Raw genomic sequence first — 17,104 nt, 5'->3', positions numbered from 1 at the left:
CACTAGTCTTCTTCTTATTTTCTCAGAACTGAAAACCAGTTCACTTCTTCTTCACCATCCCTGAGTCCCAGACAGTGAGTCTCTGTCAGATTCACCATCACCACCACCTTCTTCTCTGCCACCACCACCAGATACCCTCTATTTTGAATCGAAGAAGGAATTGATTGAGATTTCAGTGGAGAAGAAACGCAAAAACGAGAAGTAGATTGGATCTGTTGTTCTCGATCGATGAGATTTGATAAATTGGGAAGGAAATCTATCCTAGGTTTCTGCTGGTGGTGTTCAATTAGGTCGAGAAGAGCATAAATATGGGTGGTTTTGAGTTTTGATGGATGATTGAGACGAAGGAGTTGAAGTTAGGGTTTGAAATTGAAAACATTGGGTTTCAGTTAGATTTTGAATTAGCAGTGGTAATTGATTTATCTGATTGATCTATACGACTGAACATATGGTTCTTAATTGCATGTTTGATTTAAGGTTTTGTTTGGGATCAATTTGGAATATCATGGATTGAATCAATTGATTTTGTTGAAATTAAAAAATAACAGGTAATTGTGAAATGGGTTGGAATTGTTTGATCTTTGTTTTGTGTTTATCTAACTTTTTGGGGTTTTTTATATTGTTAGTTGTTGATACAGGTGACCGGTGGTGGTATGGTGCTAGAAAAACCATGAAGCAGTGAATGGTTATTACAGTTTGCTTTGATTTTGACTTAGTTTTGGCGAGAAAAACCATGGAGAAGATTGATCTTTTTTCCATTGATTTGTATAATTGAATGAATGTTTGTTAACTGATACATAACTATGAAATTATCTTCTTCTTTTTTTGGTTATCTGCAAGTTTAATTACGTAATTGTAACTGGAATAGGTAAAAACCCGGTACCGGTGTTGTACCGGACCGGTACCGGAGGTACAGGTACAAATCCAGGTACAGGTACCGGTCCTCCAAATGAGGTACCGGCCAACACCAGGTACAGGGATCGGTTCCATAAGAGAACCGGGCCGTACCGGAGTATGTGCAGCCCTAGTTACAAGGGAAAAAGTTACATGGGAAAAACTGGATATAAAAGTTATAAGGGAAAAAACAAAACCTAGCTAAATTGGGGCCTACTGTGATTAATATGGGCCTACAACTACAAGAAAAAAAAAATTGAAGTAAAATGGATAACCCCTTATCCAATTATTTTACTAATGGCAAAACTACCCTGATTGGTTAGTGCTAATTTGGGAGTTTAAATGATGTTTAATCAAGTTAACCCTGAAATCAACTACCATTGATTCATCATCAAAACATGAAAAAAAAAATTTTAAAAAATCAAAACTCGATCCAGAATCGGTTGATGTTAGTGCAGTTGTAAACCGATTCTGGGTTGAATTTTTTCAAAGGATGAAGTAAACCCAGAATCGAGTTTTTTCAATACCCAAATAAATCGATTGTTGGAATCGGTGTTTATATATGCCCACATAATCCGATTATACCTTACTTTCAGAAACAAAATATTCATTACATGGTTTAGGAAATTAGCGCATTACATATGTAGGATTCAGTATGGGTACTCTAGAATTTGACATATCAAATGTTCGTCAATGAACCTCCGAGCACGTCGGTACAACATCGTATATTCTTTGTGGTGAATGAACTTAGTTTCCCCATTACAAATTTTCCATATCATATTGAAACGTTCCAGCTGAAATTCAGTGAATTCTTAAATGTTAGTATGCGAACTTTTAACGATGACATAAGTATAAATATTATCGGATTACTCACTTTTCTCTAAGAGAAGCTTGTGGATGATGTTGGTACACCATATTTCTAACTTTAACATACTCTCGCATTGCACTTTTTATGTAGTTGAATCGAAATGCAAAGTCTCTCCATTTGCGTTTATTGGGATTCCCGGTACGCCCGTAAAAGAACTCTTTAACTCTCTTCCAAAACATTGAATAGATTTCATTCGGACATTCACGAAACGTATTAGCAAACGATTTAATGAGACACAAATATTCATACGGTTCCCATTTCACGTCTACTTCCGGATCCCACTCCATTTTCTAGGCTACGTGTGTGATGTGGGAGTGGCTCAAAGAGGTTGTCTTTATATAGATAAACACTCAACGGATATTTTTTTCAAATTCAATTCAAACAATCGGATTTTAGGTATGTCCACATTGTCCGATTGTGTCCTTGAAAAATCATAAAAAATGTGCCTCTCAATACTCGGATTTTAATATTGCACATGTGATCTGATTCTTGGCAAAAAAAAGTTACAGAAGAATTGCCACTTTTCCTTGCAAGAATCGGATTACACGTGATGCAAACATAGACCGATTATAAAGGTTGTCAAAATCTTCCTCTCAATAATCAGTTTTTAATATGTCACTTGTAATATGATTCTTGGCAAAAAAAGATATGGGAACATTGTCACTTTTTCTCACTAGAATCGGATAACATGGGATGCCCACATAAACCGATTCTCAAACTCTGGGATTTTTTGTTTTTTCAGAATCGGACTTTAAAAGTATCCTTATAAACCGATTCTGAAAACTTAAAAACCAGGTGAACAAAATTTTCAGAATCGGTCTATGTGGTGCAACTTCAAAACCCGATTCTGAAATTGTACTCCTGGAGAATTGTCAGAATCGGATTTTATACATGTAAATGTAACCGATTGTGGCAGAAAAGACTTCCAGAATCATGCATTTTTTGCACACACATTGTAATTGGTTCTTTTTTCGCGTCTTAGACAAACAAACAATTTTCAAAAGAAACCAGATTTCAGTCATTCATAAAATAGGAATATAACCAAACATAATTCGACAATAAGTTTAAGACATATGTTTTGACACCATAATTATCGATAGTTAAAGACATAAGTTTGAAACCATTCATTCAACAACATCCCCACCACGACCACTTCCACGACCACGAACACCTCGTCCTCGTTTAGCAGTTGGGGCGCTGCTCGATGCACCTTCAAAATACTTTTTTGAGGAAACTCTCTTCCTCTTTTTCTTTGGCTCCTCCTCCTCCACCGATTCCCCAAAATTTTCACACGCTTCTACATCTTCGAGACTGTTCAATTCATCAATCATCTTTTCATTGGCCTTAACATTTTTCCCTCCCCTGATATCTAGTTGTGCTTGGGTTATCTAGTGCCCGACTCGTCTTCTCTGTTTCCATTTTAAACAACAAACATTAAACAAATAATGCTAAAACAATTAAAAAAAACCGTAATTGAGAAATAATACGCACCAGGAATTCGAGAGTTGTATCTTTGTCCTCTATCCGGGGCTTCTCATCTACTCGTATCACTCGAGTATGCGAAATATTGAGGTTCCACGACATGTAACCCATAATTGCCTCATCATCAGTTTTCAATCGACCATCCATAGTCCATACCATATCCGTTGAACCTTCTGTTATCCCAATATGTATATGATGGTAAAGGGTCGTGAACAATCTCAATATCATTATCAAATGATTTGGTTTTATTCTCATCGATTTGAAACTTCTTGTGCTCCTCTGGATTTTTTGTATGCATCTGCATTGTCTTACGACTCTCGTCGGGTTGTACATTACAGATCCTCTTGGGTGAAACAAAGGCCCAAAATAATGAGTTTGCTCTTCGCACCTAACCATCTTTCATTTTCCTTTGTCCAAACCCCCCTTGTAAGGGTCAAAGACAGCATCTTTCGTCGTCAAGTTGTTCAACTGGCGTCTCAACTTCAGATAAACCGTATTTTGGTCCTTTTCCTTACTCTTGTAGATGTACATGTCTCCATAACAGTTACCGTCCGATTTCTTGTTCTCAAAAGCCCTTGTAGCAAATATTGGGAAGTGGAATTATATCCACACCTGCAGAAAAGCCATATTCCCTCTGATTTGGTTCCTTTCATCCCTGGAAGCCTTTCTCAGCTCGTTCAACGAGTGTGCGAGGATGGCAGTTCCCCAAGAGTATTTGTGGATGTTCTTGCAACAGCTGAATAAAGTTAGCATTCATACGGGCACTGGAAACGTCGGGAAAGATAATAGATCCCGTGACGTAAAGGACATATGCATTGGTCGTGGCGAAGATACGTTCCTTGGTCACCTCTTTTCCCTCAGAACGAAGTTTCTTTGTTCCACTGAAGAGTGCCCTCAACTTTGATAGATGGAATCTCCTCTGCTTCTGTTTGCCTACTAGCATTTGTGACTTGGTTATCTCCTCATCCCATTGGAACACTTCCTTGGTGAACGCGTAAATCTTGTCCCACTCAAGCTCTTGCGCGTACTCTTTGTGTTTCATGGCTTTACCATTTATGCTTATCCCGGTAATGAACTTCTCATCATTTGGATTTATCGTCACTTCGCCAAACGGAAGATGCAAAGTATTCGTTTCCCAGTAATCTCTCTCGGCAAAGGAGGAACAAAGAGGTTTGTTGTAACCAAGATCCAAATTCTCGACCGCAGGCAACAGCCCCGTAGATTTGACTAGATCGATTACTTCATTAACTCCTCCAGTGGTTGATTTTATTCCTTGAAGTGGCCAATTCATCATCATACTCACTGACTTTCCTGGCTTCATACGACGAACGGCATCCCTGTGATCCTATAAAACAAAACAAATCCGATGGACAATAATCAAAACACTACATGCATAGTAATTTTTATATTACATAGCTAAGGTTCAGGTAGTTACTGTGGTATGGCATACGACCGCGGCCCAACTCTCTTTGTAACCCCATAACACCTGTCCTCCATCACCGGGTAACCCTTTCACAGGATCATTAGGGCCCGAGGAAACATCTTCTACGGGTCGGGCATGTGGTCCCCTTTCTTCTTCTTTGGACTATCTTTCTTACCATTTGTCTTACCTTGTTTTTGAGCGTCTCCTCCTTGAACTTGTTCTTACACTTATTCTTGAGCGTCTCCTCCTTGGACTTGTTCTTGCACTTGTTCTTGAGCGTCTCCTCCTTGGACTTGTTATTGAACTTCTCCTCCTTGGACTTGTTCTTTAACTTCTCCTATCTCTCTATCACCTTCATCCTCGCTTTCTTCTCCATTACCTTCATTCTCACTTTCTTCTCCATCATCCTCATCCTCACTGTCTTCTTCATCACCTTTCTTGCCACCAGTTTCTTCTTCATCACCTTTCTTTCCACCAGTTTCTTCTTCATTGATCTCCTCCTCGCCACTTTCTTCTTCAGCAACTTCTCTATCACCACCTCCTTCTTCAATAGGTGTATCAGAATCAGATTCTTCTTGTGTTGGTTGCTCCGCTTGAGGTGGTGGGTCATTGATGTGGATCCCATTGGCTTTACTCCCTGAGCCCCTTCGGTGGGAAGCATTTAAATTTTGACCACCCTCTCGACGAGGTCTCAAAATACAGAGATAAGCGACAAACAACAATGGAATTCAATGCATATTTTTGAATTCAAGGTATACAATCGGCTTACTCGATATGTATAAAAAGACTGATTCCTAACACAACACATCTACAATCGATTTATATAAGTGTTAATGTAATCCGATTCTAACAAGAAAAATTTACAGAAACATTGAGCATTCTTTCTTACAATAATCGGTTTACTCGATACTGTTATAAAACCCGATTATAACATTACACATCAACAATCGGATTTTATATATGAAAATGAAATCTGATTATGGCTAAGAAGTGGCTACACAATCGGGCTATGTCGACACATATGTAATCCGATTCCAACGAAAAAAAGTTACAGGAAAAGGGTTATCCCTACAGTTATAGAATCGGGCTATGTAGGTATTAACATTGACCGATTATGGTTCAACTTCCTCAACCGTTTTCTTCGTTTTGTTTCGAATCCCTTCAACAATTCCGGGATTATTCTCACTAGGGAATTTCATGTTAGTAGGATGCTTCACTCTTGTATGTTTCATCATTTTATAGAAGAAGAAAACGAATAATCGATTTTGGATCGTCGATAATCGACGTTGTTTTGGTTTCAAAAAAAATGAAAAAAAAGGGAGAAGAAGAAGAAGAGAAGAATCGATTTATGAGGGGATGAAAAATCTGATTTTGTTTTTAAATTTTATTATTAAGAGTTAATGGGGGTAAATTGGTAGTATTAATATTTTGTAGAGAATAAATTGGTAGTTAGCAAATATAGACACCCTTTATCATTTTCTATTAGGTAGATGAAGTAATTTATAGGCCCAAATTAATCACAATATGCCCCAATTTAACCACTAGTGGCCAGGTACCTATATCATCCGACTACCTCATCCATAATTTTATTAACTTCTAATCCAAGGCCACCATTCCCTTTAATAATCAAACATGAAGACACACAGCTTGCCTTTCAAGATATCATACTTTTTCACATTTTAGAGTGAAAACAACTACATAAATTTTAGCGTGCATCCAGAAAGATAAATAATTTGAGTTTCATTTATATACTGTAGAAATTAAAATTTATTTCTAATAGACAAATGCTATCCCATACGACTTTGTGGGATGGTTTCTCGTAAAAACGGCTTCTTTACCGTTGGATGATCAAATCAATGGTTAGATTCGCATTCAGGAAAGGACCTGTAACTTTCAGGAACGACCCACCATTTTTCCTAAAAAGTTCAAGACTGTTAGATCTGGGTTTTAACATGATATAATGGTAAAAAGACCGCTTTAGCGGGATGGCTTCCCGCAAGGTCGTGCGGCCAGGTACCTATGAAATTACGAAAGAAATTTCGTCTGTATTCTTTCCTTCAGATGCCAATTAAGGATGATTACAACATAAATCGAGCTATTCATTCTTCCTGTTCCCACTTCCCACCAACTAGGGCAGCTGATGGGGTTGTTTATCACTCCAACTACTACACGAGCTGCCAAGTCAGTGCTTACTTCGATAGCTATATAAAAGATGTGACGACATCTACTTAATGCCAAAATTATTCATTCTCCGATTCTAATTTCAGAAATATACCATGAAGTAAATGGGTGCAACAGAACTATTACATCCGAGAAGAGATAAATAAGAAATAAAAGTGCCTGCAAGTAGCAAATCAACCACCGCAAGAACTAATCGTCTGGCATGGTTGCTTTCGTATATCCCCTCTAATAATTTGCGACAAATCAATGTCATTGACCAAAACTCAGCATTCCGATTCTTTGAACATCTGATGCTGGTTTATTGATTGATCAGCATATCAGACAGCTGTTAAAATGATATTACCGAGTCTGAATCTGTCATGAAGCAGCTAAATAAATTAGTTGAACTGAAGGACAAATTAGTTTGTAGGTAAAAGAATTGATATGGACGTTATTTAACGGGGAAATAATTCATATGGATAAAATATATTGTGAAAATGTCGTATAACTTGTGTCTCACACACTACCTTTAATATTTTAACTCATCCACGATCTTATATGGTAGACATTATCGTATCCAAATAATATCAAAGTTTGGTAATTCTCAGCTCCATTCAAAGTCAATTGTACGACTAATCTAAATATGATTATATCTTTCATTGAATCAGACATTAAATATTTGCTTATCTTAACGAATTTTGGCCTTTGAGATGTCAAAACTCGAAGGAACATTTGCAGAAACTTGATTCAACCAATTAGAAAGTTGTTATTGCAAAGGGTCAATTAAGAGATTACTCTCCAACTATCGGTATACAACAAATTTCATCTCAATAAGCCTATGATTGAGCTGTAACTCCACTACATTTCTTAGTCCCAGCTGGTTTCCCTTTTCATTAGACAGTTACAGTCAAATTCAATTTGAGTTTGTGAATTTGACTTTGAACTCACTAAAAAAAAAATATCTGCAGCTTGAAATCTATCAGTGTTCAGATACACCCATGTAACCAACCTACTACTAACATTCATAAACCATATTATATTTTCTTAATGAATGCTTGGCTAGGCAAAGAAACATTGTTAACTAATCCATTTGAAGACGTTCCCAACTCCAAATCCTTAGCAAAAATGTCAAAATTCATACTCGATGTTCGCCACTTTGCACATGGTCCCTTCATTCACTGTTGATTTATGAATGACTTTCGTGTGAGACTCGCTTTTATCTAAACGAGTTTCTTATTCAAGGAAGATTAGGGTATCCACATCAACCATGATAGATTCGTGCATGCGCTGAGACATGGATACCCTAATCTCCATTGAACGTGAAATCCGATTCGGTAAAAGTGGTCCCGTATTAAATTCCTAAATCTAGGGTGAGAAAAAGAAGTACATTTGAAGTGGCTGAGTGTTCAGCGAGCAAGTCGCGTGAACTTAAACATTTTTGTATCCACATCTCAGTACGTTCATGCATGGGCCAAAGAGAATGGTAGCACAGTTGAATCCTTAAGTTCAACGTGATCACTGTCTGACAACACAATGACAAAAGAGTGCTCTGTCAATAGCAAGAAGTGAAGCTCTAAGTGATTTGCTAGAAATCCCATGAGGGAAAGTTAAAATCTATCTCCAAGTCCAAACTAAAGACTGTAAAACATACGTGTCCCAACCTTCCAGATGGGTAGCTTTCTATTACCTAAGAAAATTACTCGCAAGATCAATGTAGTCCAAAAGGACTTCTGGTGGGGTAAACTATCTAATTTTAAAGGTTTTTTTTTACAAGCCTGGAGTGGTATGTAAAAACCACTGTGAGGAGGAGCTTAGGTTTTAGAGATGCTTCTAAAGCAAATTTAGCTATGCTAGCTAAGGTAGCTTGGAAACTTGTAGATAAACCTAATTCTCTTTGGGCCTCCTCGTGAGAAAATCTGCTCTAAGAGTGAAGACAGCAAAAACTAGTTCTTGGATCTGGAAATGCTTAAGGACTGAAATTGGTGGACCAAAATAGCATTTGGGAAGTAGTAGACTGGGTATCTATAAACATTTGGTTTGATAATTGGATCCCTAATCTAGGCTCTAATCTGGCTCAGTTTCACAACACCTCAAACTCTGATCTAGCCCTTGTGCTGATCCTATAGATTCAGTCAATAAAAAGTGGAATCTCAATCTCCTCTCTTCTATGTTCCCTGCTAGGATTGCCTCTCTCATCAGTCATATTTACCATTTCACGAAGATAATTCATTAAAGAAAGATAAGTTAGGATGTACTAACCACTTCTGGGGAGTTTACTGCTAAATTCATCAATCCCTGCTCCTATTCATGATAACTTAGGTAGTTCCTTTTGGAAGGGACTCTGGAAATTAGAAGTATCAAAAAAAATCTTTGCAAAATGCTTTACCAACAAACATAGGTTATTTGGGTATGTGAAAGACATATCTCCATACTACTCTTTTGGATGTGCAGAAAATGAAACAGCAGAACACCTCGTCCCTCACTGTCATTTTGCATAAACTATTTGGATGCTGCCGCCTACACCCATGAATTTTTCTATTACAAACTCTGCTAACTTGGTAGAATATTGCAGGTTTGGGATGGAAAGTTCAATCAAAATTTCTAATGTTGAAACAACTGTAACAAAAATGTGGTTTATCTGGAAGGAAAGATGCATTAGAGCATTTCAAAACAATCAAATTCTTTTGCAGACTGCCATAGTAATTCAAAGACACTTCAATTACTGGTCTAAGTCTACACCAAACGACACACCCCTGACCATTAGGAAGGAAAAATCGAAGGAGTTTTAGAAACCACCAGCCCCCAACCAATTAAAGATAAATACAGATGCAGGCTGGCTTTCTAAGGAAGTACCTTTTAGTTTTGCTTTACTTCTCAGAAATGATGCAGGTACTTTCGAACAAGCAAAAGAAGGACCTTCCTAGTCTACAGCCCCAAAAGAATCAGAGAAATAACGGTACTGCAAGCATCAGTTTGGGCAAAAGATAAGAACCTACCAAATTTCAGCATTGAAGGAGACAGTAGGAAACTTATGGATCACTTAAATGGTCAGTCAGTGTCCATATCTTGGCAGATAACAATGTTTTGGAGGAAGCAAAGAAGTTAGTAGGGGAAGGTGTTAATTTCCTAGGATTTCATTTTGTGCTAAGATTGGGAAACCAAGTGGCAGGTGCTTTAGCTAAGCAAGCTAGAACCTATTTAGGTAATTTGAATTGGACAATGGTCCCTCCTTTTTGCATTCGTCAAAAACTTCAAGTGGATAAATCTGATATTGGAAAAGCAACTAATCTCCACACCCTTACGGTGACCTACCATACACCAGCATCAACCAGACATTCCATTAACAGAACAATGCATCCAAATAATATCTATGTCAGATCCACAGTACACAAAGAGAAAACAAATTTAACAGACAAACCTAAGTGACTCCTAATAGTTTTCTAGAAATCCCATCTATCAAATGTTCAAATAATCATAGCAGGATCACTGATTCATTTAGTGGCAACTGGTACACAGCCTCAGCCATACCATTTATACTATTGTGCGTAGCCCAATTAAATAATAACCAACAACATTATAGTCTGATTATCATACTCATCATTTGAACATGAGGATATCTAATCAAAAGTCACAAAAAGAAACACCACATACAATTCAAACAACAAAAGAAAATAAATACTTGAGTAAATATTCAGAATGCAAAATTAAGTTAAAAATTTAAATTACATACCTACAAAGCTCCCTGGAGATTTTTGAAAGATAGTTCTGGAACAAGGTTGATTGCCGAAACAAATTGCAAATATCTCAATCCAGAAATCTTAAAAAATGCACCTTAAATCAAACCAAACATGTGTTCAAGTGTTGTTCACATTCATGCTGAAAAGACCAAAAGCAAGCTTACCATGATCAAACTTGATACTTATAGATTTCGGTGCTAACACTGAAAGTCAACTGCATTGAAATAATCACTCCAGCAGAAGGGTCTCCATAACAACAATAGTTGCACCCTGATAATACAGTAAATTAATTGTGTCAGCTTTGCACATTTCCTTCTTATAGTCCGAATGAACAGCAAAAAGACCACACATACAAAACGTCACATTAGGAAGGAATACCAGATCCTAATGACCCCAACATTTTCCCTACAAAATAAACTGACCCAGCACGGGCATAAATACTTCACAGGGTTTTGCTTTTCTTTCTATTTACCATCCAACTGCTGTATAATTAATAACATATAACAAGTGATTTTGGAGAAAGAGAGTGCTCTTACTTCCAGAAGTCGGAGGAAATAATCGGAGTTTGGATGTAACTAAAGGAAGAGCCATAAATATACTTCAAAAAGTAACAGACTCGGTTCAGATAGCATTGCATCAGTTATCTGACCACCTCAGAGGAATCTTGAAATGAGCTGAGAATTTTTAATCAACTCGTAGATGCAGAAGAATGGCCGCAAAGCTTGTATTTAATCTTCTTTTGCTGGGCATCTCCAGCGTTGCAAATACAGTCATCTCTTTGGGGATATATCTTTTGTACTTCACTAGAATATTCAGCGTGTTCTGCTTCCTACTTCCAGCTCCTGCTCCTGCTCCTCCTCTAATAACAGCACATCTTCAATTCAGCAAATGCTTAAGTAGCGAGGTTATACAAAGACTGCCAAATGTAATCTAGACAAACCAATATTCTATTTACAGAAAATCAGTAACAGGAAATAACTATTACAAATATAGCCATGTAAAGATCAACATGACTAAACCAAGAACTTATAGTTGCGAATTACGAAAGAAGACAAGTGAAAGTCGTCCAATACAACGGAATATATAAATGAAGTGCTGGCGAACAATAACAAAGAATTCATCAGTTGAGAACTTGAGATACCAGTATAGAAGAATACAACATGCAAACTAACACAATTCTGCAATATTTTCGCAGATCCATCGAATTAAGCAAAACTAAACATCTCGACTGTCGAAGATGGTTTGTAGAACGCCATGTTGAATGTGCTTATTGATGTATACAGAAAACTAACTTCGTTTGATGTTTGACTAGTACAGACTCTATAAAAATTCTCCAATGTGCAGCTTTATGGATTTATACTTTCAAATAACAAACTATTCACATAAGTCATTCTTGGGATTGCATGCAGTGATGTTATGATAATTCAAATCTGATAACTTCGCGACATGTGACTTAACTCTCTATTATTCTCGAAGTCAAGTGTGTTCCTTCAAACCCAGTTAAACAAAACCTGATGGGGGTGGAAATGCGCTCCTTGCTCATTGGGTTTTACCCGATTAAAGAAACAAAGCCAAGATCACAACCAATAAGAGTATCGAACGAAATAAGTAAAACTAAGTTATTCCCATACGCTAAGCTAAAAAAACTCAATGAACATCCACTATAATCAACGAAGGTTTCCGCTTTAACAAGAATCACAAATCATGCGATTAACCCAAAGGCCATGCTCCATTGTTGTTACGCCGCATAAAACATTTTAATAATCAGAATCTCAAAAACGATTGTCATACCAAGATGTTTCAGAATGATATTTACGCAGAACTCAATGCATGACAACATGAGACAAAAGCAAGTAAGACTCCAGAATATAAAGGAACGTTGTTTTAAAGATGGATGGCATAAAATGAACTAGAAGGATTGAAAAGAAAAGCCAACTAGTCAACTCCATAAACAATAATATGATGCTACTTTAATAAATCATACCTTAACAAGGTCTTGCAGTTCTAAAAACTCCACCTTCTTCCTCCCTGAAACAACATTTAGGGATGCAATAGATGTCACACCAGTTGCATCCTCAACTACATACAATGCTAACATGACATTGTGTTCATGACAACCACCCCCAAGCTTAGCTTTTCGAATACAATGAAGCCTCTGAAACAAAAATAAATTAAGTTAAATCACAGTATCTCACACTAATAAAATCGAATTAATAGGATCACTTTTCCTTGTGTATCATGGAATGTATGCTCAGCCAACCTCGGATCTTGGTAACACAGGAAAGAGCTTGAGGAATTGAAGCAGCGAACTTTAACCTAATAAGTAGGCCTTTTGAATTGGCAGCAGCAGACCAGGACTTTGGCTGCAGAAGATCTAGTATGATACAAATCTGGGAAGGAAAGAGCTTGAGGAACTGTATGGCGAATAATCCGGTAAAGAAGATTTCTGCAACTGTATTACAGCCAGCCAGTTGAGAGGTAATCTGTGGTGCTAGACGCCTAGACCCAAACATAACAAGAGCCCTAAAAAGCACTGTGGGCCTGCGACTATCCCTACTTTTTATTTTATTTTATTTTGAAGCATGGTATCCCTAATTAGACACCTTTCTTTTTTTAGAGTCCTACTGTCGGGGCTCAGAGAGTCGAGGTTTTTTTGACCATTTTGGGGCTTAAATGTTTTGGGGAGGTAAAAATTAGATGGGGGAGATTCAAGTGACTTAAAAGTCTGATTTACCCTCTCCTTTAAATAAAACCTAATCTTAATTTTAACCCTCTTCCCATTCATTTTTTCTATTCTCATTCATCTTCTCAAAAACTCTCAAAAACCAAAATCAATAATTTTTTATTCTCCATTGATTCTCAAGATGGAAGCAAGACCAAGAGTGACAAGATCCGGCCGATTGAACCCTGATTCTGAAACAGGGCAAGTTATTGATGTTCCTTTTAATGAAGATGTGGTGAACCACTCTCTCCAAACACTAAATCCCTATGTGGTGAACCAATCTGTTCAAACACCTGCAAATCCTCCACAAATCACTCATACAAGGTAAGAATCGAAAAACCTGCAAGTTATTTTATCATTAGATTGAAAAAATAGGTTTGATTGATGATTTTAGGATATTTCAAAATTCATTTCTGAAGGGTTTACGGCTGGGATATCATATCGTCCTGGCTGTAATTGCAACCTAACGGTTGGGACATCACGAACTCCCAGCCGTTAGCATCTTAAACGGTTAGGAAATTTTGATATCCCAACCGTTATACGTTTACACGGATGGGACTTTCCCAACCGTAAAAAGCCCTGTGTTAGCTGTTATTTTTTTGTAGTTGAGCGTTTTCGGCTGGAAATTTCCTAACCGTAAACAGTAGTTCTTGACCGTTATCGATGTTTCCTAGCCGATTTAGTAATTACGGTTAGGTAGGGTCACACTGCCCAGTCGTAATTACGTAAACGGCTAGGTCGTGTACATTGTTTATAGCTGACACTTTATTTACGGTTAGGATGTCTCAAACATCCCAGCCGATATTGTTTCCCACAGATGGGTTTTTGTTAGTTCCTAACCGTAATTTTATAACTCTAATTTGTTTTTCACCATTTTTAGGAACCCTGAAAAGGAAAAAGAAGCCCTGGAACTTCCAATGTGTGACATTTCTACGATGATAGTTAAGCGAGCTAAGTGGATAGCTAGGGGACTGCAACGTAACATTGAGGAGGTCTTATATTTGGACAAAAAACACCGTTTCTCATACTTCAGTAGTTACATAATCCAATGAGGGATGATCTATATTCTGACGACGAGGATGATTGGATTAGTCTTTCCCAAACTCCCGACAGTTCTTCATCATCTTTTGAGGATGTTCCTTCGATTGTTGGTCGTAGTGGATGATTGTATGTTATGTACTTGTTTAAGTCATCCCAGCTTATGTTTGTGCAGACTTTTAGCATGTTTTAGGTTATGGATTTGGGAGATTACTTTTCGGACTTTCTTTTCATTATGCAGACTTAACCTTGAATGAATGGATGCTAGTGTTTTGAAACTGACATTTCGGGATAATTTACGTCCAGGATTGCCAGCCGTAAGTCTGATTAACGGCTAGGATTACCAGCCGTTAAACTGACAGTACTAAGAATAACGGTCTGGAATCCTAGCGTAAATTTGTTTTACGGATAGGTGTATCAGCCGTAACAGAGTAAAATCTGAAACTGACAATTCAGGAGAATTTACGGCCAGGATTACCAGCCGTAAATCTGACATTACCCAGGTATATGGGTAGGATTCCTAGTCGTTACTGGGTTTTCGGTTAGGTTTCTCAGCCATAAGTATGCGAATAGCTCACTTGGGTCATTACAGCTGGGTCGTGTCAACGTATTACCTGGCCGTAAATACCTCTAAATGACCATATTTTTATAATATTATCATTGCGAACACATAATCATATATAATGAGTGATTCAAAATACATAAGTTCACACCACATTGTTATCATATTATCATCTTAAGCACCACCCTACAAAAAACATTGTTATCACTAACCTTCACACCACATTTACTCATAGTCATCCTCATCGGAACTCATTAGTACACAAGGACCATCCCTAGAAATCTGTAATGCATCCCACATTTGAAATCTTTCCTCAAACCTATGACACCAACCCAATGGTATTTCGCCGTCACCACCGTCTCCCTTCCTTAATGGAGGTAATGGGCATCCATCTTTTAATTGGAGGCCGATATAATGGTTCGAGTATACTAACCCCATGATGACTATCTTTGGAGAATCTTCTTCGGTAAAAATACGTCTTGTAGGTGCGTATGTAACACTATATCCATAGGAGATGGAATGAATAACGCAATGGAATGCGTTGGCGAGTAGATAGCCACATACTGGAATTCTCATCCAATATTCATTTGTCAAACACTTGTTGCCCACTAAACGCCGTTCAAATGCTTTGAACTCCTCATTTAGCACCTCCTCCATGTCATCTCTTTCGAATCTCATCATTGGCTTGTAGAAATCGGGGAAACCACATAGTTCAAGCAAACACTTTTTCCTTACGTAAGTAATTTGGTCGTCACCCCATTCTTTTGCCTTCTCAAAGGGTCCAATTTGATCTACGAATACATGGTAACCACAATTTTCGTCGCCCTCAACATCGTCGGTGGACTTGACGTAGTTATGAATAAAATGTGGTAAAAAGTGCATGTAATTTTTGTATGTCATGTAAGTAGGTCGGATATAGTTACCTTCCTCATCTATAGGGGATGATTTCATCGGACCTACATCCAAGATAACCGTCTCTTTCTCACCACTACCAACTCTTTGTGAGGTGATTTGCGATAGTTCGACCATTGGTGCTTTTCCTTTGACATCCTCTTTGCTACCTCGGCTTCTCTCTAATTGCTTAATACCAACCGCACCATCAACTTTTCTTCGGACGATACTAGCTTCTTTTGTTGTTGAACCTTGTTGTGATGGAACAATCGGGTCTTTAATTTTGACTCCACTATCAACTTATTTTCTTTTTGAACCTTATTGCGATGGAACAACCACATTATTCTTACGGCCTTTTACCTTCATTTGACTAACTCGGCTTGGTCCGCCTATTTCCATTTCTTTTCGTTTTAGTTTGTACAACTCGTTCAACTTCTCAAAACCCGAATGATCTCTTCGCATTGAAGGAGTAAATTGTGGACCCTCTTGAACCTTTCTCTTAGCTTCTGCCCTTTCCTGTTTCTTTGTTATTTTCTTTGAAGGCCTACCCTTGCCTTGCCCCTTGTTAGGTTCCAAAATATCATCTCTAATGAGTGGACGGTTGAATTTTCGCATTTCATACAACCAAAGTTGTCTTTGCGCCGGTAGTAAAGAAGCATACTTCTCAAAAAGTTCCTTGTGTACATCTGTGTCGCAAAACACCTCCCTAAAACCTTTATTTGGTGATGGATCTTTAAAATCTAGTTGTTTCCAAAATGGATCTATATCTTCGATCGGAATCATCCTTGTGGGAAAATTTTCTACCGCATGCCTACATGGGAGCCCCAAAGCCGACTTAATGGGACAATTACATCTCATTCCCGGTAGAAAGTTTTGTTCCTCCCAAGCCTCCACTTCCGTTATCATTTTTAGGATTGTCCATTGAGAAACATATAAACTTATTCCCCGGAGCCAAAGGCTATCCCGGTAGTCGGTAATCGTACTAGATCGGCTCTTTTCAAAATCCCCTTTAATTCTATGGAGATCACGCTTGAAATACTCGACCATAGCTTCAAAAACAACAACGAATCCACCATCACAACAATTTAAATTACTCTTGAACCGATAGTGAGCCGACTCCACCGTGCTTGTGGCTTAATTGTCATAATGTCTATAACGGTTTACCCATGCACTAACAAACTTTTCTTTGTGGGGATCCAATAACTCGTTCTTCAAATATGTTATAACATCCGGGTAGGTTGACCATTTTTCCATTACAAAACGCTCCCTTAGGAAATATAATGGTTCCGTAAGCGACCATATTAGATGTTCCCAATCATCTTGAAAT

The 17,104-nt window shown here is 37.8% G+C and overlaps 1 protein-coding gene and 1 long non-coding RNA gene across 3 annotated transcripts; one reads left to right on the top strand and one right to left on the bottom strand.

Annotated features, from left to right (window-relative positions):
* Positions 1-6,715: 6,715 nt before the first annotated feature.
* Positions 6,716-13,069, bottom strand: LOC113321631. Of its 2 annotated transcripts, XR_003346812.1 has the most exons (6): positions 12,825-13,069; positions 12,549-12,719; positions 11,101-11,423; positions 10,729-10,834; positions 10,558-10,592; positions 6,716-7,202 (listed from the first exon to the last, which is right to left on the bottom strand). It is a non-coding gene; the product is annotated as an uncharacterized LOC113321631 (long non-coding RNA). The 2 variants fall into 2 exon arrangements; XR_003346811.1 differs by having other exon boundaries at positions 10,558-10,834.
* Positions 13,070-13,376: 307 nt separating this feature from the next.
* On the top strand, positions 13,377-14,378 carry LOC113323867. Its single transcript, XM_026572214.1, has 2 exons — positions 13,377-13,610; positions 14,167-14,378. Exons 1-2 carry the CDS (start codon positions 13,429-13,431, stop codon positions 14,336-14,338), a joined length of 354 nt encoding a protein of 117 aa, XP_026427999.1. The 5' UTR covers positions 13,377-13,428; the 3' UTR covers positions 14,339-14,378.
* The last annotated feature ends 2,726 nt before the right edge of the window (positions 14,379-17,104 follow it).

The sequence above is a fragment of the Papaver somniferum genome, chromosome 11, assembly GCF_003573695.1.
Source record: "Papaver somniferum cultivar HN1 chromosome 11, ASM357369v1, whole genome shotgun sequence".
In the NCBI taxonomy this organism is placed as follows: domain Eukaryota; kingdom Viridiplantae; phylum Streptophyta; class Magnoliopsida; order Ranunculales; family Papaveraceae; genus Papaver; species Papaver somniferum.
The sequence above is the reverse complement of the archived record's forward strand: the minus strand, read 5'-3'. Positions and strand labels throughout refer to the sequence as shown.